The sequence below is a fragment of the Lepidochelys kempii genome, chromosome 5 (assembly GCF_965140285.1).
Source record: "Lepidochelys kempii isolate rLepKem1 chromosome 5, rLepKem1.hap1, whole genome shotgun sequence".
Classification (NCBI taxonomy): Eukaryota; Metazoa; Chordata; order Testudines; family Cheloniidae; genus Lepidochelys; species Lepidochelys kempii.
In genome coordinates this window covers 69,034,324-69,055,294 of record NC_136384.1, presented here as the reverse complement: position 1 = coordinate 69,055,294, position 20,971 = coordinate 69,034,324, and the positions used below count along the sequence as shown (strand labels likewise).

The 20,971-nt window shown below is 44.7% G+C and overlaps 1 protein-coding gene across 8 annotated transcripts in view; it reads left to right on the top strand.

Moving 5' to 3' along the window:
- The first annotated feature begins 6,623 nt into the window (after positions 1-6,623).
- The window catches only part of FBXL17 (F-box and leucine rich repeat protein 17), a 485,100-nt gene continuing 470,752 nt past the window's right edge, over positions 6,624-20,971 (top strand). For 4 of the 8 annotated variants that reach the window (XM_073344635.2, XM_073344634.2, XM_073344637.2 and 1 more), the window contains exons 1-3: positions 6,625-7,812; positions 14,617-14,739; positions 18,003-18,260. In XM_073344635.2, the coding sequence (XP_073200736.1) occupies positions 7,078-7,812; positions 14,617-14,739; positions 18,003-18,260 (1,116 nt within the window). In that variant the 5' untranslated portion in view covers positions 6,625-7,077. Of the gene's footprint in view, positions 7,813-14,616; positions 14,740-18,002; positions 18,261-20,971 lie in introns of all 8 variants that reach the window. The other 4 variants (XM_073344636.2, XM_078852826.1, XR_012158991.2 and 1 more) reach the window with 3 other exon arrangements.

The window sequence follows — 20,971 nt, the reverse complement described above, 5'->3', positions numbered from 1 at the left end:
GCCCCTCCACTGGAGGTAGTGGGGTTCAGGCTTTGGCCCTCCTGCCTGAGGGTTGGGGCTCAGGTGGCTCAAACTTCGGTCCCGCCTCCTGGAGATGGGTAATAATTTTTGTTGTCAGAGGGGGTTGCAGTGCAATGTAGTTTGAAAACACCTGTCCTAGAGAATGCTGAGCCTGTTACAGTCTTGGCTAATAGACAGGTGTCTTTTAGCTTGTGCAGTAGAAGCTAATGCATTTAGCTCCAGAGGTCCCAGTTTTGATCCCTGCTGCCAATGCCCATGTGTGGGTTGTTGCTACACATCTATTGACAGAGTGAAAGATAAAGGAGTTAAATAGGTGAATGGTCAAAATAAAACTATGATCCTAACTTTGCTCAGCAACTCCTACTGATTTTAGCTAGAATTGGGTGGGTGGTCATCACTTGTGGAAATAGAGCCTGAGAAATATCTATGTTCAGTGCCAATGCAATAAACCTAAAAACAAAAATAGAACAAAACCTAGAATGCTTGGCAATGGAAGAGGACTGTAACATAATGGACATTATTAAAACTTGGTGGGGCAGATCCTCAGCTGTCCTGCAGTAGAACCCCTATTTTATGCGCCAATTGAGGCAGTCTTAAAATTGAACATCTCAAAAGTACAGTAGGCACTATACATAAATTGCAGTATGATTCACTGCATTGCTTTCTTCTTGTCCTTCAAATCATGCAAAGTGATTTCTAATGCACTGAAGGCATCAATGTGAAGGGATGTCAACTTGTTCTTCAATGACATCACTTCTGTTATGTGATTCCCTCCTCCCCCCCATCAGGAATAATAACTTGTAAAACTGGTCATTTGTAAGATTGGTATTTGTAAAATGGAGATTCTACTGTCAGTGGAAAGATGACAAGTTACACCAACTGAGGATCAACCCTGGTGGTTTTACAAAAGTCCATAGGATACAGTATCACGTGAGTATAATCTATATAGGAAGGACAGATTAGGTCACAGAAATTGGAAAGTAGCATTATACCTGAAAGATACCATGTAATCTAATTAGATGAAATTTCTGTAGGAAAGGACCTTACAGTAAAACCTGTACTGATACAAATTCCAAGGCATCTGAATTCCAAAATATTAATATGGTTATATTTTTTAGTATAAAAACATAGAGACCCAAAAAAGTACCACCGTGGCTAAACAACAACTTAAAAGAAGAAGTGAAAGACAAAAAGGCATCATTTAAAAAGTGGAAGTTAAATCCTAGTGAGGAAAATAGAAAGGAACATAAACTCTTGCAAGTGAAGTGTAAAAATATAATTAGGAGGCCCCAGAAGAATTTGAAGAACAGTTAGCCAAGACTCAAAAAGTAATAGCAATTTTTTTAAGTACATCAGAAGCAGGAAGCCTGCTAAACAACCACTGGAGCCACTGGATGATCGAAATGCTAAAGGAGCACTCAAGGATGATAAGGCCATTGTGGAGAAACTAAATGAATTCTTTGCATCAGTCTTCATGGGTTAAGGAGATTCCCAAACCTGAGTCATTCTTTTTAGGTGACAAATCTGAACAACTGTCCCAGATTGAGATGTCATTAGAAGAGGTAAAGAATAAGTCTTCAGGACCAGATGGTATTCACCCAAGAGTTCTGAAGGAACTCAAATGTGAAATTGCAGAACTACTAACTGTAGTCTGTACCCTATCATTTAAATCAGCTTCTGTACCAGATGACTGGAGGATAGCTAATGTGATGCCCATTTTTAAAAAGGGCTAGAGGTGATCCTGGCAATTAGAGGGTGGTAAGCCTGATTTCAGTACCGGGCAAACTAGTTGAAACTATAATACAGAACAAAATTGTCAGACACAAATTAACATTGTTGTAAGCAAGACACAAGAAATAATTCTTCCGCTCTACTCAGCTCTGATTAGGCCTCAACTGGAGTATTGTGTCCAGTTCTGGGCACCACATTTCAGGAAGAATGTGGACAAATTGGAGAGCATCCAGAAAAGAGCAACGAAAATGATTAAAGGTCTAGAAAACATGACCTATGAGGGAAGATTGAAAAAACTGGGTTTGTTTAGTCTGGAAAAGAGGAGACTGAGAGGGGACATGATAATAGTTTTCAAGTATTAAAAGTTTGTTACAAGAAGGAGGAAGAAAAACTGTGTTTCTTAACCTCTGAGGATAGGACAAGAAGCAATGGGCTTAAATTGCAGCAAGGGAGGCCTAGGTTGGACATTAGGAAAAAACTGCTGTCAGGGTGGTTTTGCACTATAATAAATTGCCTAGGGAGGTTGTGGAATCTCCATCACTGGAGGTTTTTAAGAGCAGGTTAGACAAACAACTGTCAGGGATGGTCTAGATAATTAGTTCTGTCATGAGTGCAGGAGACTGGACTGGATGGTCTCTCGAGGTCCCTTCCAGTTCTATTATTCTATAATTTGTTGTGGAAGAGTCAACATGGTTTTTGTAAATGGAAATCATGCCTCCCCAATCTATTAGAATTCTTTGAGGGGGTCAATAAGCATGTGGACAAGAGGGATCCAGCGGATATTGTGTACTTAGATTTTCAGAAAGCTTTCGACAAGGTCCATCACCAAAGGCTCATAAGCAAAGTAAGCTGTAATGGGATAAGAGGGAAGGTCCTCTCATGGATAAGTAACTGGGTAAAAAGATAGGAAAAAAACAGGTAGGAATAAATGGTCAGTTTTCAGAATGGAGAGCGCTAAATAGTGGTGTCCCCCAGACGTCTGTACTGGGACCAGTACTGTTCAACATATTCATATTCATTCTGGAAAAAGGGGTAAACAGTGAAGTGGCAAAATTTGCAAATGATACAAAACTATTCAAGATAAGTCCAAAGCAGACTGCGAAGAGCTACGAAAGGATCTCACAAAACTGAGTGACTGGGCACCAAAATGGCAGATGAAATTCAATGTTGATAAATGCAAAGTAATGCACATCAGAAAACATAATCCCAATTATACATATAAAATGATGGGGTGTAAATTAGCTGTTACCACTCAAGAAAGAGATCTTGGAGTCCTTGGGGGTAGTTCTCTGAGAACATCCACTCAATGTGCAGTGGCAGTCAAAAAAAGCAAACAGAATGTTAGGAATAATTTAAAAAAGGGATTGATAATAAGATAAAATATCCTATTGTCTCTATATTAATCCCTAGTACACCCCCATCTTGAATACTGCATGCAGATGTGGTTGCCCTATTGCAAATTAATAAGCAGCAGGTTTAAAACAAACAAAAGGAAGTCTTTCTTCACACAACACATAGTCAAGCTGTGGAACTCATTGCCAGAGGATGTTGTGAAGGCCAAGACTATAATGGGTTTCAAAAAAGAACTAGATAAATCCATGGAGGATAGGTCCATCAATGGCTATTAGCCAGGATGGGGAGGGATGGTGTCCCTAGCCTCTGTTTGCCATATACTGGGAATGGGCAACAGGGGATGGATCACTTGATGATTATCTGTTCTGTTAGCTCCCTCTGGGGCACCTGGCATTGGCCACTGTTGGAAGACAGGATACTGGGCTAGATGGACCTTTGGTCTGACCCAGCATGGCCACTGTTGAGTTCTTATACTAATGGATTCCTATTCAGGAAAAGGATATTGTGTGCACACTGCTGAGGGAGATGAAATAGATAACTAAATCTAATACAGCAGTAATGCTCAGTGACTTCAACTATCTGTATATAATCTGATTGTATATCATGTGAAGACAAGGTTTACAGAAGCTATTTGTAGACATATGACTACTTCTTAGAATAAGTAGTTCTACACCAGTCAAAAGGAGAGGCTTTACTGGTAATTCACTGTGATGCTTCCTGGGGACACAGAGTTGTGAGGTACCTCGCTACCAGCTTAGTGTGAGGAAGTGTTGTCTGTGCCTGCTGTGAGTCAGCTCCCCAGCTCCACTGGCCATAGGCAATACAAGCACTGCCTTCCAGACCTCCACAGACCTGCTCTCTCTTTCCAGATTTGTGATAGGCACATATCAACTCCCGAGCCCTGTAATCATCTCCCTGGGTTTCCGGCCCCTGTTCTACTGGACACTCACAGAATTCACAGATTCACTGCTCCCAAAGGAACAGTACACTCCAGCTTACCAGTTTCACCTCAGATCATTACTCCATTTAACATGCAGCACTTACATATGTTTATAGTGAAAACATGTAAAAGTTTACTTAACAAAGTACAGAGTTTCACGTGATACCAAGGAGTATTAGACACGAATGATAACATCTAAAATAAAATCATAACATACATTCTATAACCCAGAGTTATTTAACTAAGCACTTTCATGTTTTATAAAGCAATGCTCTCTCAAAGCCTTCCATCATTTTACGAGACAAGTCACGCTGTCAGCTTTCCTCCTCAGTGAATGCTCCAATGTTTCTGTTTGCACTCTGTGGTGCTGGAAAATTTTTAAGAGTTGGGGTGCTGAAAGCCATCCCCCTTACCTCTGTCCACCCCACTCGAGAGCTGAGGCCAGGATCCTGGGTGCCTGGGGCTGGCAGCCGGGAGTTTGGGGGTGGTGCAATACCCCCCCCCCCCCCCCGCACCCTTAGTTCCCATGCCTATGTTTGCACTCCCAGATATATCAGAACAATCCTTTGTCCTTATTCATCACAAGATACTTCTGTGTGGGTTGTTTTTCCTGTATACTTTTTTATTGTAGATTTCACAATCCTTTAATCAGCATCTGGCTCAGTATGGAAATAGGCCTGCATTGTGACGCATACAATACACAATGACCAGACAGGGAGATAAGCGTCTGTTACCCCTGGCCTGAAAGGAATCCATCCCAGACATGACACCTCCTTGTTACTTGCCTCAGGAACATAATTTTAAGTATAGACACGTAATTCCTTAAATATTATTTGTGCATACATTTCACAATGATCATGGTGACCAGTGGGCTACGGGCTTGCAGTAGAGCCAGCACGTGTCACCCTTCAGTTCCCTCTGCCATTTGGCACCAAGAAATCCCTGGGTCACACTCAGGTAACACTCAAGGAACATAAACCTCAACTTCAGCTTTCCCCCCCACCTAGTCATTCCTAGTTTACTGCAGGCAGTGGTGGATTAGCCACTTGGCCCCATGCCCAGAGGCCCCGACCAGCTGGTGGCCCCCTGGAAAAAATCCACTACTGGCAACAGAAGCCTGGAGCCCCGGCCACCAGGCGGGCAGGGTGGGGGAAGCCCCCGATGGCAGCAGCTCTGAGCAGGTGGGGTGGGAGAAGCCCCAGTGCCCTGACCCCGGTCCCCTACAGAAGTGTAGGGGGGATGGCAGGGAAGTCCCAGCACCCAGACCCCCACTGCGGCCCTGGGACTGGAGGAGCTCTCACTCCCTGCTGTGACCCCGGGACCGGGGTGCAGGGAGAGAGCTCCTCCGATCTTGGGGCTGTGGGGGGGAGGGCGTGGTATGTGTGTGGCAGAAAGGAGCAAAGGGGTTGCAGGGCTGCAGTTCTGTGGGAGCAAAGTGGGCGAGAGACCCTGGGTGGAACAGGGGCAGGCCCTGGGGAAGGGACAGAAAGGGGTGGGGCCGCAGGCAGAAGGGGTGGGGAAGAGTCTCCCACTTGCTCTGGCCCCGGGCCCCAGCAAACCTTACTCTGTCTCTGGGACATACTTTGTGGGAAGCCAAACTCTTGGTGGTTTTGAGCCTTGTTAAGTCTTAGCCCATCATTGCTGAAGACTAAGGTGTCTACACTGCAATTAAAAACCCATGGATGGCACGGACCGGCTGACTCGGGCCTGTTTAATTGCAGTGTGGGGCTTTTTAAATGGAGTGTAGACATCACGGTTTGGTCTGGAGCTTGGGCTCTAGGATGCTGGTAGGTGGGAGAGTCCCAGAATTCAGGCTGCAGCCCAAGTTGGAATGTTGCAGCCTGAGCTGGAATGTCTACAAGGCAATTAAACAGCCGCACAGCCCAAGCTGGAGTCAGCTGCCACAGGCAAGTCATAGATGTCTAATTGCACCGTAGACATACCCTAAGTATGATCTTGAAAAATACATGTATAACTTGACTCACCTTGGTAGCCCTATTTAGTTCAATAGGAACTATACACATAAATCAAGTTAGTCCCATGCTTGAGTGTCTGCAGGAGTGGGCCTGAACATAGGTATAATGCAGTGTCAGTTGGTGCAATACCTAGCAACCATGCTTGTAAAAGGAGAAGCAGTTACTTTGTGTGGGGCAGGGGAGGCAGGAGTGAGGCTGTTTTTGCGTGTATGTGGAGGGGGGAGAAGGGTTGTTGTGGGTGTATGGAGGAAGGGAGAGGGGCTATTGTAGAGATGTATGTGTGGAGAGTGGAGTTGTTGTGGGGATGGCGATAAGAGGAGGAATTGTGGATGTGGGGGAGTGGTAGGATGACCAGACAGCAACTGTGAATAAACGGGATAGGGGGTGGCACGTAATAGGCGCCTATATAAGAAAAAGTCCCCCAAACCGGGACTGTCCCTATAAAAACGGGACATCTGGTCATCCGAGCGAGTGGAGCTGTTGTGGGGATGTGCGTAGGCGGAGAGTGGGGCTGATGGTGTGTGCATGTAAGGGGAGTGGGGCTGCTGTGTCTGCTTCCGGGGAATGGGGCTGTTGTGGGGTGTGTCCTGGAGGAGTGGGGCTGTTGGGGGTGTGCCTGGAGGGTGAGGACAGCCCCTCGCCGTGAGCCCGGGGAGTGACTTCGCGGAGGGCGGGCTCCAGGCTCCTTTCCAGGCGTCTCGCTGAGCATCCTCGGCCCCAACAGCCGTTGCGGGTTGGCGGCCCGAGTCCAGCCCGGCCGCAGGCGGCAGCAGCAGCGCAGAGTGCTGGCCCCGAGGCGGCCCCTCTTGCTGGGCCGCGAGCGGCGCCTGGGTAAGGTCAGGGCGGCGGTAGCGGAAGCTTCTGCCGGTTCCATGTCCCGGAACAACCGGCGCCGCCTCCCGCTCGCTGCCACCTGCTGCCGCGCCCAGCGACCGGCCCCCGCCCGGGCACCATGACACCCGCCGCCCCTGCCACCGGCCGCAGTTGACACCGCGACGGGACCTGCCTGGGGGCGGCGGCCGGGCCCCCGCAAATCCCCGCTCTGGAGCTTCCTATATGGGCCACCTGCTCTCGAGGGAGGGAACCAGCCTAAGCCGGGAGAGGAGTCGCCGCCGTTGCGGGAGCAAGGTGCCGCCGCGGAGCCGGAGCTGCTTCCTGCGCGGGCCCTGCATGCTCTGCTTCATCGTGCACGGCGCCAGCCCGCCCGCCCCGGAGCAGCCCCTGCCCGGCCGGGACTCGCCGCCTCTCTGCGCGGCCCTGAGTTCCCCGGAGCAGCGCGCCGCCCGCCGCCTCCTGCACCTCTCGCCCGCCGCCTGGGAGCAGCGGGGCCCCTGCCAGCGCCTGCTCCTCTCGGGCCTGCTGCCTCCGCCCGTGCGGGCCTTCCTGGGCTCGGCGCGGCCGCCCGGCGAGCCGGCCCCCGACATGGTGTGTAAGCGCAAAGGGGCCGGCCTGCCCGCCTGCCCCCCCTGCAAGCAGCCCCGCTGCGGCGCCACCGCCCCGCCGGAGCCAGAGGCCGCCGTTTGCGAGTGCCCGAGCGAGCAACAGCTCTCTCCCCCGCCCTGCGCCTCAGACCGCGCTGCTGGCGGCGGGGGGCCGCTGCCCAGGGGCTCCGCCGGGGAAAGTGGCGGCAGGGGGGAACTGGCCGCTGAGCTGCCGCCGCAGGCGGAGGAGGAGGAAAGCAACGAGCCGGACCGCCAGGAGCCGCTGGAGAACCCCAGCGAGTGCTGCCGAGAGTCTCTGCAGCCGTCGACCCCTGACATCAATCAGCTGCCGCCCTCCATCCTTCTCAAGGTGGGTCCGGGTGCGGGGGAGGCCCCGCCAGAGGGGGCTGATTCCTCGCCAGCGGCTAAGTGGGAGCCGGAGTTGAAGGTGCTTCAAACTCCTTCTGCTGATGGTGGTGTCTGTCGTCATCAGGAGTGCTTGCATCGACTTAAGTGGACCATTAAGTGGACCAGTGTTGGGGGTGACAGCAGGAGTCTCTCCTTCCCCATCCTGGGGTCTGATAGCAGGAGTCGAAGTGGGGAGGCTCCAGCAGTGAGCTTGGGACAGGGCTGACAGACAGGGGTGGCAGAGCTCAAGCTGTGAGCCCTGGGGTGGGGCGGACAGCTAAGAGATGATGTAAGTAATACAGTATCTACACAGACATTGCAACACCCTAATTACATCAACCTCTTACAGAGGTGAAGTTATTAGGTTGATGTAGTGGGCAACTTACATCGGTGGGAGCAATGTTATAGTGTAGCTGTCTACAGAGTTAGGTCAACATAAGTTGCCTTACATCGACCTAACTCTGTAGTGTAGATAAGCCTTAGCTGCCTCAACAATGCCACTTCTCTCTGCTGCATCCCTTTTCCTCTAGGACCTTGCAGGATGTGGATCCATGCATGGAGGTTGATGGGGTCTGCTTATGAAGATAATGGGCGTTCCGGGGTTGGGTGGGAAGGGAAAAGGCATGTGATTACTTCAGTAGCTTTACAGAATAATCTGGGAGACATTTAGTGAGGGTAACCTTGCCTACCTTCTACCTTGTTCCCTTCAGAGTTCCTCTGGGCGGTGTCCACTGGCTCCCTTGGCACCTTCGAGGAGCAGTGGGCACTGTCCGGGGGTCTCTGCTTGGTGTCCCCCTAGGGTTCCCTTTGTTTGACCCTTTAACGCTCATACCTGCCCCAGTTACATTTTTGGTTGTCCCCCTTAATTATTTGCATTCCTGGACCTTGTGGAATCTCCCCTAAGGCTGGGGGAACATCCTTTAGCAATGGACGGGCTTTTGCCCACCCGGTTCCCGAAACGCAATAGGACCTTGTTCCTTTCTGAGAGTCTTACCATGGGATGTGGAGTGACTGAGCTCTTAGTGGTAGGTAATGAGTTCAGTTTCAAGACTTAGCTCAAGGTTAATTTAAAGAATTCGAATGTGTTCTCTCCACCCCCTGAGCCCCTAAGGCATAATCTCAGGTGAACTTCAGATTTAACCTTTCCTTGCCAAAATTTTCTCTATCATGTAAATACACCTGTTTGTTACAGCTGACAAGTACTAGGCTGTTGGAGTTGTGTGTGATTGAGGGAGACACATGGGTGACCACTGATGGGAGAATAAGAGATGCTGATAAAATGGAAAGGATTTTCATTTGACAAGATTGTGACCCAACTCTTGGGTCACACTTCAGAGGAAGTGCTGTTCAAAATTTATTTGAAATTAGTTGTACGTATTAGGCAAATCTGACTCTGTACAACAATTGTAATACTCTTCCTTAGGCATATATTACAATAACGCCTTTTAATGTATGGTTCAGTGTGGGAAGTAAAATAAAATAATTCATGTGGACTTGTGTTACAAATTTACAGAAAAGTGCTTAACGTTTTGCCATCAGTTTCTATCTATTTTCCTTTGATTCTATTCATGTATAAAATTCTATTTGTTCTGTTCACTTCTTGTTCCACCCTTGGTGTTTAGTCTTCAGATACTTGTAGACTGTTATATCTCCCCACTAGCTATTTTTTAGCCACGCTTTTCATGTTTAGCTCTTAATCTTTCCTTATGCATCAAACTCTCCAGTTCCATATTTGCTTTGGTTGAGCATTCTGATAAAGAATTACACTGGAGTTGTACACATTGGGATAACTGCTTCCCTATCCTTCGTATTCCATGATGCTTATTTGCAGCTTAAAACTGCATTAAGTTTTTTATGTTGGCATATTGCATTGCAAACTTGTCTGTTTTGGTATCCATTACATGGGTTTCTTTTAGCAGGACTGCTTTCCACATTTCTCCCAACGTGAATATTATCAACTTTCCTGGATTATTTTTCTTAACATACTGTGTTTACTGTCTTTCCAAGTACAAATTGATGTGGTTTTCCCCATTTTGCTAATTTCTTGGTCCCTTAGTATTACTTTTGTCCTCACTAGTGATCAGAGTGCTTTCTCATTTTGTTACCTTTCTTTTTGTGTTGCTAACCAAGATATTAAATGAAATATTACTGGATCCAAAGATGGATAGTTGTTACCTCTTCCATAACTTAAAACATTGTTTCTTTACCTATTTATTTTCCTTACATACATTCCCCAAGCCAGTCCTACTCATACAATTCAGCTTTTGTGAGAGACTATTGAATGCTATACTAATACTCAAGCATGCATCATATTTCCTCATCGACTAAGGTCCCAATCCTGCTGACACTTAAGTATTTGCATAATTTATAGGAGCAGCTTCATTGAGTTGATGTGCTTTAAATGTTTGCAGGATTGGGATCTTTCTTCATAATGCTGTGAAAACAATTGCTTTGGTCTGGCAATATTAATTCTTTATAAGCCTATGTTGCTCATGGTCACAGTATTCTCTAGGGATGTTAAGTGTTTGTGTTTTTCTTCTTAATATTTGTTCTATTATCTTACTGTCACTAACTTCTATTCCTAGTAATTCTGAGGATTACTTTTTTTAAGATCATTGGCACATTTGCTTTTCTTTGGTCTTGCAGTACTTCCCTAGATCCCCAGGACTTCTCAAAATAGCAGCTTGGTGAGCCCACTAGCCCAGTGGTTCCCAAACTTTTCTGCATCACGCCCCTTTTTTAATTTTCAAGAAACCCTCAAATCCTCATGCCCCCCATCTCTCCTTTACCATCATCCAATCCCCCCTGATCCTTGTCTGCTGACTGCCCCCACAATTTGCAGTCTCTTTGACTGTTGGGGAAATCACAGTTCTTCTAGACCAGCTGTCCATCTGATTTCTCCAACACCAGTAGCTAGTAGGGGAACCCAGACCCGCTACCTGCACTGGGTTCCAGACTAGGGACCCTATAACATGTACTGTACTGACCTAGTCCTTACTGCTGTTTCCCCAGGCTTCTACCTATATAACTGGCTTCCACCTTCTCTGGGTATGCCAGCCTCCCAACTCCCGTCTCTCAGGAAGTAACAGCAGCCTGCCTTCCTGCTGTCTCTTGTTGCTCTCAGCTTCTGGGCTTTATACAGGCCCAACCTGTTCTTGCCCAGCTGAGCCTGCTACTAATTAGTTTACAAAACTTAAAAGCTGTATGTTTATTTCCTCTAATTAGTGGCCTCTTTGTAGCCTACATCTCTCCCTGATTTGCTGCTTAATTGGTTAATTAGGTGTGCCTCCCTAATTTATTTTCTCAGAGCCAGTTTGGGGAATACACCCCATCACAGGTGCTCTCTCTGGACCTTGCTTAGGGCTCTATCTTAAATATTTTTCTTTAGCTAGTAGGCATTTGACAGACTTGAAGCTCTACCTCTCTCTAGGTTTGGGAAAGACCTTTCCATATCTTTTTCCTAACTTTGTAGCCTCCTGGCTACTGCAAGGAAGTAGGTAGAAAATAAGTTAGCATTATTCTCTCCAATTAATTCCAATTTTTTCCTACAGTTGTGCACAAATTTTTCCAAGCATGAAACTGACTTGGTGGGGTGTCTTTGTTTTGTTTTGGAAAGTTCACTGCTGCCCATAGCATTCCAAAAAAACAGTCTGAAACTGACTGGTCTTGTTAACCTCATCATGCTGCTTCTGGGTGAAGCTAGGAGTAGCATCAGAGGCACTGTTATTGTCAGAAAGATGTTTTGGTTCACGTTTTGAAGGCTATCTTTGCAACCATAATGTTTAGAAACTTTTTTTTAACATCTTAAATTCTGCAGAAATTGATGGCTTGGGCTTCTGCACTTGTCATTAAAAACTTCTGACTTATCAGTGTTCTGTTGTAAGCATGCTATGTACTATAAAGATGAATTTACAAAGAGTTCAGTAAGTGTCTCAATTTAAATTGCTGCACAATGGTATAGAACAGCATGGGAGAGCAGATCATAGGAAAAATGACTGGGGGATTGGGAGAAGAGAGGAGGCATATTTGTGAAGGGAAAGAAATAGACTGGCAACGGGAAAGAAGAGGTGGGACTGGTTCAGATGCTGTATGAATCAACATTAATTTTTGACAGGTTTCAGAGTAACAGCCGTGTTAGTCTGTATTCGCAAAAAGAAAAGGAGTACTTGTGGCACCTTAGAGACTAACCAACTTATTTGAGCATAAGCTTTCGTGAGCTACAGCTCACTTCATCGGATGCATACTGTGGAAAGCTTATGCTCAAATAAATTGGTTAGTCTCTAAGGTGCCACAAGTACTCCTTTTTTTTTTCATTAATTTTTGGTGGCAGACTTATGAAAGGCAACCTTAAATATTTGAATGCTGTAAAGTAATCGAGCATCACCTGCCTGATTTTGCAGTCAGCATGAAACAATAGTTATGAGAGAAGTGAACTCTCATTCACTTTTTTTGGAAGCATCCATGGACTTTTCCCAAGATGTTGTGGAACACCTCCCACTGCAAAAATGCTATGCATTTTGCTGCAGTCATGTGCCTTCTGTCTCTGCCCTGCTGGAGTCAGCCTGTAGCTGCCTTTTGCTCTCTAAAGCTTTTCATAAAATTGGTTGGGGGTTAATTGGATTGTCGTATGTGTTCCTGAGCTGATTTGTAGAGCCAGACAATTGTGGATCAGGAAGTCAAGCTTGCAGCCAGTGCAGGGTGGGGATCCAAAAGGGCAGGCTGGGTACTTGGGCTGCCTTGTGAACAGCACAGAGCCAAAGGCTGAAGAGATGAGCTGTTGGAGGCTGGCTACCAGCCTCCTTTCCCTGACATGCATGGTGGGGAAGTAGGTTCCGAGATTGGACTGACTGAACAGCACTACAACAGTCAAGATTTATGGAGCTGCCTGGAGAGCATAATGAATAACACCATCAAAAAATAATCATTGCTGAATATAATTGATGAATTTCTCAGTTGAACATGCTCATTATGAGCTGTAGTAGTAAGTGAGGGAGGAGATGGGATAGAATAAAATATTACTGTGTAACTTAGTGATGTTTGTTACAGAATTTGAGCCCTTGTCCTACTGAGTACACATGGGACCATGCCTGTATCCGATGTTCAAGTGTTAATACAGTTTTGTGTTCAGAATGAACTTTGAAGATGAAAAGCACTATACTATATGAGTGCTATGTAATTTATCTAACACAGACTTCAGTTGTGTTCCATTCTTTGAGGTACCTGACAGCTAAATATATTTGCTTTTTTTCCGTAACTTTTTCCTGGGAGAAGTGTTTCAGAGAAAATATTTTTCTGTCAATTGTTGTTACCAGATTTGCCCAATATTTGGGGTGTGCTAATTGATTAGGGTTACTCTTCTGGGGTGTGTGTGTGTAATTCTATCAATGTACTGCTTGTATCACTTGTGTTGTCATACGGAGCTCTACTTCTCCCTGCTTCAAGTTCCCTCCCAATGGAGCTATCCTGCAGGACCTAGGTTCCCCAGGGCTGGGTTTTTCCAGCCCCAGCATCAGACAAACGCACACATTAACAGAGCACATCTTAGCAGCACTCCCAGGCAGACCCCTTATATGTTCCTGGACTCAGCAGGCTGGGTCAAACAGCACCTCCAAGCTGTCACCCTCAAATGCCATGGGCACCACACCAGAAGTGTGGGGCCCATGCTTGGGGTGGGGGCAGCACGCAGAGCCCCGTGGTCCCACTGCCTAGAAGCTGGACCCGCTGCTGGCTGGTTCCGGTACTGGGTCTCTACCTGAACTTTGAAAAACACTGCTATAAAGGATTTACTGTCTCTGAGCTTTCCGCCATTGTGTCTGTTTTTACTTTCTTTTAACCATATTTAGGAGTTCCCTAAGAGTAAATAGTAGCAACAGTATATTATTATTAATAGGTGGCAGCATCTGCAGGACATAGGCTGGAGGGGCCTTGTCTGGCAACAGCAGCCGGGCTAGCAACTTAGAGTAGTAATTGTATACCTAGTACCTTTTTTCCTAAAGCTCTGGTAGCAATTTCTTTCACTTCATTTTGGACCAAGGACTTTTGGCTGACTTTTCATCTCCCACTCATTGTCTCCAAGTGCCATGAAAGCTTCCAGCATTTTTTCTTCAGTCTTATCTGTAGTCGCAACCTTCTTTTTTCGCATTACAGCCATACCTCTGAAAGAGGACTGGGTGTGACTCCTTTCCTAGCACCTCCGCTCCTATATACCCTCTCTAGAGTGACACGGATCATTCCATCTTTGAAGATCATGGTGTGTCTCTCTAGCATTCAAAGCCTCAAATTGGGATAAGGATAAAATGCTAATCCTGCACTTGGATGCCTTGCATTGCAGTGATTTGTATTGTTGAACCTCTGGGCTATCCTTGTATGTGATCTCTGAGGATGCTTTTTAAAAAATTAATGAATATGTTTGTTAATAAAGCATTGTCGCAGTGTTTAAAAGGTGTGCCATGTCTCAGGCACATGCAGAACATCAGATGTAAAACTGTGCCTGAACTAAATGTTTAAGTAGAATCCATGCTCTATACCATATGGTTTATATGACTGAGATAAATATCTCAACAAAGCTGTTTTGTTAGTCCTGTTTTTCATCCTTGGCTGAACAAGTTGGAGACAAAGAATAGAAACAAGTGGAAATTACAACTATATGAATATTTTTTCTGTCTGTCTTATACACAGGTTTTCATGGTCCACTAATAAGGAAAGCATTTAATTCTGTGTCTCATATATGGTAACCATATCTGACAAAGTTTTTCTTCTTTTACAGATATTTTCCAATTTATCCTTGAATGAGCGCTGCCTTTCAGCATCATTAGTTTGTAAATACTGGCGTGACCTCTGTTTAGACTTCCAGTTCTGGAAGCAGTTGGATCTCAGTAATCGTCAGCAGGTATGAAGACATAATTATGAAAAATTGAGTACATTTGGACAATTCAAAATTTGTTAAAACTAAAATCAAAATTGTGAAGTACATGCTGGTAGTTGGTGATCTTTGTTCCTTCACTTTTCAACTTTACTTTTCCTGTTAGAAGCAGAAGATGAGTGAATTATGTCTTAATTTAGATTTTCTAAATGCACTTTTGCTTTACTTTGAAGTCTGTTAGAGCACACCTTCATTCTGTTCTATTTAAATCAAGTGGTGTGTTACCTGTCATCTATTCATTGTATACTTATGTAAATAAGACTACCACTGTTTAATAGCTGATCTTGGAGTAGAGGCCTGCCTTTGCTTAAATTGTTGAGAATTGGTTGCTACTAGATCTAGTTTTTGTGATCTTTGTCCAGCTGGTAATTGGTTCAGCATAATCTTAGGGAGAGGCGTATCTGTGGTGTTTTGTGGGTGTTTTTTTTTTTTTTTTTTTTAAATGACCCTCTTCATCAGTAGAGGGTGCACCACTTAAACATGGAGTCTGTGTGTCTCCTGGGTGAACCAAGTCCAGAATTAAACCTATCTAGGATTCACAGAGCATAAAGTCCATTTTGCTCCTCCCTTAGATTCCTTACGGTGTGTGACAGGAATCTTATTGGGCCTGGTGTTGGAGTTGTAGTTGTATATGGTTATTTTTAAATGCTGGCTTCTTATTCTGTAACAGCCTATGTGATTATCAAAGTGACTTGAGAATCCACTCAAAACAGTGGTTACACACTGTAGTTTATCTTTGGGATAGACCTGGAGATTGAAAATATGAAGGTAGTACATTGGTCATGGTCAGATGAGCCCTTCCTTTAGACCAGGGTGGGCAAACTTTTTGGCCTGAGAGCCACATCGGGGAATATAAATTGTACGGTGGGCCATGAATGCTCACAAAAGTGGGGTTGGGATGAGGGCGGGAGTGAGGGCTCTGTTTGGGGGTGCGGGCTCTGGGGTGGAGTTAGGGGATGAGGAATTTAGGGTGTAGGAGGGTGCTCTGGGCTGGGACTGAGGGGTTTGGAGGGCGGGAGGGGAATCAGGGCTGGGGCAAAGGTGAGGGAAGGGGTGCAGGTTCTGGCTGGGGGTGCGGGCTCTGGGGCAGGGCTGCGGATGAGAGGTTTGGAGTGCAGGCGTGTGCTCCGGGCTGGGATCGAGGGGTTTGGAGAGCGAGAGGATATCAGGGCTGGGGCAGGGCATTGGGGTGTGGGGAGAGGCTCAGGGGTGCAGGCTCTGAGTGGTGCTTACCTCAAGCGGTTCCTTGAAGCAGTGTCATGTCCCTCCTCCAGCTCCTACGTGGAGGCGCGGCCAGGTGGCTCTGAACGCTGCCCCATCTGCAGCCACTGCCCCGGCAGCTCCCATTGGAGCATGTAGGAGCTGTAGTGGGGCCATGCTGTGGCTTCTGGGAGCCCGTAGTGCGGCTCTTGACCCAGCGCCCCGGCTGGAGTGGGGCTGAACCGCGTGGTGTGGCCCCCGACCCAATGCCCAGGCAGAGCGCCAGGGCGGGGCCAAGCTGCAGACCCCGCTCCCCAGTGGGAACGGCTCGTGTAGTTTGCCCACCCCTGCTTTAGGCTGAGGTCAGGGCTTAGCCTTACTTCTGATAAAGTGGAGGTATTGGTCTTATGGTCTGCCCTACGACCATTGGTCTAATGCTCTGATGTAGGAGGTTCCTTGTTGAGTTTCCAAGTGTGATATTTGACCACTAGTCCATTTGGTTGATTATTTAATAGGATACTAAACCAGTTTTTTAAAATGCACAGTCATATCTTCCATCCTTATGGGTGGGGTGTGTGTGTGTTTTTAGAAGTCACTATGGTTTTACAAATAGCCATTGGCTGATTAAATAAGGGTGGAGGCTTGAGGACCATTAACGGCAAACCGATTGTTTATTCCTGTACTGTACAAGAAATGGAGGCAAAAAGTTTTTATTTTCATCTGCCCATAGCAAAACCAAGATCTCATACAATGTAACTGAGTGATGAACAATTTTGTCAATTTAGCTGGGTTTGCTTTACCTCTATTTTTAAAAGTAAACTTTTCTTCCTTACTGTTTCTGTTTCTTCATTTGGATAGGCTTTGTACTGTATTCTGTCCAATATGGTAAAGCTTTGAATTGATTCATAGGCTTAAACAGCTGGAATTTGGCTGTCTTTTCTACTTTAAAAGACTTATATTATGCTAATAAATTATTGGTTTGAATTGATGAAATGTGTTTAGGTGCCAAGGAGATGAGTGCTGTTACAAAGGAACTACTGTGAAAGGCATTGTATAACAATTCCTGGTTAATGATGACTGAGCGTGGGCTAACTGACATTTTTAAAAAAATCAAATTTTCTATTTTTTTTAAAATGAGAACATTATTTTTTAAGAGACTTTCTATTCCTGTTTTTTTTTTTTTCCCTGTCAACATATTGGATTTCCAGTTATCATCAGACTCTCCAAGCTGCTGCTGTCATTAAAAAACCGGGTATCACTGACATCACTGTAATGTTGAGATGGTAACAGCTATTGGATGGCTGCCAAAAGCTATCCAATACATAGCTTCTTAAGTGAAGAGCAATATCGAGTAATTCCAAGCAGCACGAGCACAATAGCTCTCTACTGTGTTCATAGAAAAGTACCACAGCAGGAGTGAGATTAAGGCCAGGTCTACACTCGGAAGTTAAGCTACATCACACAAGGGTATGAAAAATCCCAGTCCATGAGCAATGTCATTAAGATGACCTAACCACCAACACAGACCATGCTAGGTTGATAGAAGAATTCTTCCATTGACCCAGGCACCGCCTCCTGGGGAGATGGATTAACTATACTGATGGGAGATGGATTAACTATCCCCTCCCGTTGCTGGACTGAGTGTATATGCTGAAGAGTTACAGTGGTGTAGCTGTAAGTGTTTCAAGTGTAGACAAGTGCTTAGTTTTTTCCCCATGAAAGACGGTGGTCCCCTGTTGAGGGTGTGAGCAGGCCATTTAAAACTATAGCTTTAATTGTCATCAGGGATTGGGACAGGACTCGTACAAAGGTAACTGTCAAGTTGATTACAGTAATTCATGCTTGGAATCTGTAAAAAACAGAACTTTTTCCTCCCCTCCTTTGTGCAAATGCTTCCTGCTACCAAGTCATAGTACTCGTGTATTCACATATGATATCTCCTTCATTATTCGCTCTATATACATGTTTTTAATCTAAAGAATCAGATGACTATGAGAATATTAAATTGAGAATTTGAATTTTGTTGACAGGTCACTGATGAATTACTGGAAAAAATTGCATCAAGAAGCCAGAACATATCTGAAATCAATATTTCTGATTGTCGCAATGTGTCAGATACAGGAGTCTGTGTGCTAGCATTTAAATGTCCTGGACTTCAAAGGTATACTGCCTACAGATGTAAACAACTTTCAGACACATCTATCATTGCAGTAGCCTCCCAGTGTCCTCTACTTCAGAAAGTACATGTAGGCAACCAAGACAGACTCACTGATGAAGGACTCAAACAGGTAACCTTAAATTTTTGTCAGTGATACCAAACTTGATATTGTCTTTTGCAGTGATATTAGGTTGTGATGACAGACTTTCTTCTAAAATCAGGCTAGTCCTTTTCAGCTGTATGACGATTGTTATTAAAGGGGTACATAAAGAGGTCAGGAAACTGAGGATTTTCCATACAGACCTTCCATAAAAGAAATATTACTTGGAGTGCCTGGTCTGGTGTAGTGTAAATACATATCTTGCAAAATACGAAAAAAAGTAACCTTTTGCTCTGTTTTGTTATGGTTTAGAAAAAGTTAATCCTTTAGACCAATAAGTTTTCCCCCGATGCTTGCTCTTAACATAAGAATGGCCCTACTGGGTCAGACCAAAGGTCCATCTAGCCCAATATCCTGTCTTCCAACAGTGACCAATGCTAGGTGCACCAGAGGGAATGAACAGAATAGGTAATCATCAAGTGATCCATTTCCTGTCTCCCATTCCCAGCTTCTGGCAAACAGAGGCTAGGGACACCATCCCTGCTTATTCTGGCTAATAACCATTGATGGATCTATCCTTCATGAATTTATCTAGTTCTTTTTTGAACCCTGTTATAGTTTTGGCCTTTACAACATCTTCTGGTAAAGAGTTCCACAGGCTGACTGTGCATTGTGTGAAGAAATACTTCCTTTTGTTTGTTTGAAACCTGCTGCCTATTAATGTCATTTGGTGACCCCTAGTTATTGTGTTATGAGAAGGAGTAAATAACACTTCCTTATTTACTTTCTCCACACCAGTCATAATTTTATAGACCTCTATCATACTCTCCTCCCTCCCCCCCGATGTCTCTTTTCCAAGCTGAAAAGTCTGTCTTATTACTTTCCTCCTACCCCTAATTATTTTTGTGGCCTTTTCTGAACCTTTTCCAATTTCAGTACATCTTTATTGAGATAGGACAACGACATCTGCACGCAGTATTAAAGATGTGGGCATACCATAGATTTATATAGACAATATATTTTCTGTCTTATGATCATTTATCCCTTTGTTAATGATTCCCAACATTCTGTTTGCTTTTTTGACTGCCGCTACACATGGAGTGGGTGTTTTCATAGAACTATCCACAAGGACTCCAAGATCTCTTTCTTGAGTGGTAACAACTAATTTAGACCCATCGTTTTATATATATAGTTGGGATTGTTTTCCAATGTGCATTACTTTGCATTTATCAACATTGAATTTCATTTGCCATTTTGTTGCCCAGTTAGCTAGTTTTGAGAGATCCTTTTGTAGCTCTTCACAGTCTGCCTGGGACTTAACTATCTTCAGTAGTTTTGTATCATCAGCAAATTTTGCCACCTCACTGTTTACCCCTTTTTCCAGATCATTTATGAATATGTTGAACAGGACAGGTCCCAGTACAGAGCCCTAAGGGAACCACTATTTACCTCTCCCCATTCTGAAAACTGACCATTTATTCCTATCCTTTGGTAACTGGTTAAAAGACAGGAAACAATATATGAGAGGACCTTCCCTCTTATCCCATGACAGCTTACTTTGCTTAAGAGCCTCTGGTGAGGGACCTTGTCATAGGCTTTCTGAAAATCTAAGTACTGTAATGTACACTGGATCCCCCTTGTCCACATGGTTGTTGACCCCCTCAAAGAATTCTAGTAGATTGGTGAGGCGTGATTTCCCTTTACAAAAACCATGTTGACTCTTCCAACCCCCCAACCCCCCCCAGAAATTATGTTGATCTATGTTTCTGCCAATTTTGTTTTGTACTATAGTTTCAACCAGTTTGACTGGTACTGAAGTCAACCTCACTGGTCTGTAATTGCCAGTATCGCTTCTAGAGCTCTTTTTAATAATTGGCGTCACATTAGCTATCCTTCAGTCACCAAAGCTGATTTAAATGATAGGTTACCAACCACTGTTAGTAGTTCTGCAATTTCACATTTGAGTTCCTTCAGAACTCTTGGGTGAATACCATCTGGTCTGGATGACTTATTACTGTTTAGTTTATCAGTTTGTTCCAAAATCTCCTCTAATGATACCTCAATCTGGGACAGTCCCTCAGATTTGTCTCCTATAAAGAACGGCTCAGGTTTGGGAATCTCCTTCTCATCCTCAGCCGTGAAGACCAATGCAAAGAATTCATTTAGTTTCTCTGCAACGGCTTTATCATCCTTGAGTGCTCCTTTAGCATCTCCATTGTCCAGTGGCCCCACTGGTTGTGTAGTAGGCTTCCTGCTTCTGATGTACTTAAAAATTTTTTTGCTATTACTTTGAGTCTTTGGCTAGCTGTTCTTCAGATTGTTTTGGGACCTTCCTAATTATATTTTTACATTTCATTTGCCAGAGTTTATGCTCCTTTCTATTTTCCTTACTAGGATTTAACTTCCACTTTTTAAAGGATGCCTTTTTGCCTCTCCATGCTTCTTTTATTTTTACTTGTTTAGCCACAGTGGCACTTCTTTGGTTCTCTTACTATGTTTTTTAATTTGGGATGTACATTAAAGTTGAGCCTCTATTATGAGGGCATTTTTTGGTGAGTTCTCCCTGGAAATAGGACTATACGAATATGAAGCTGATACCTTAGTTTTTTGCCTTTGGTCAGGATGCAGGAATTCTGAACTTTGCCTCAGTATTTGAATTATTTTCTCTTGCTCTGTATTCTTTCACGCTAAATACAGTGGTTTCTGATTTCCCTTTTGCAGATTAGACATATTCTTCTATT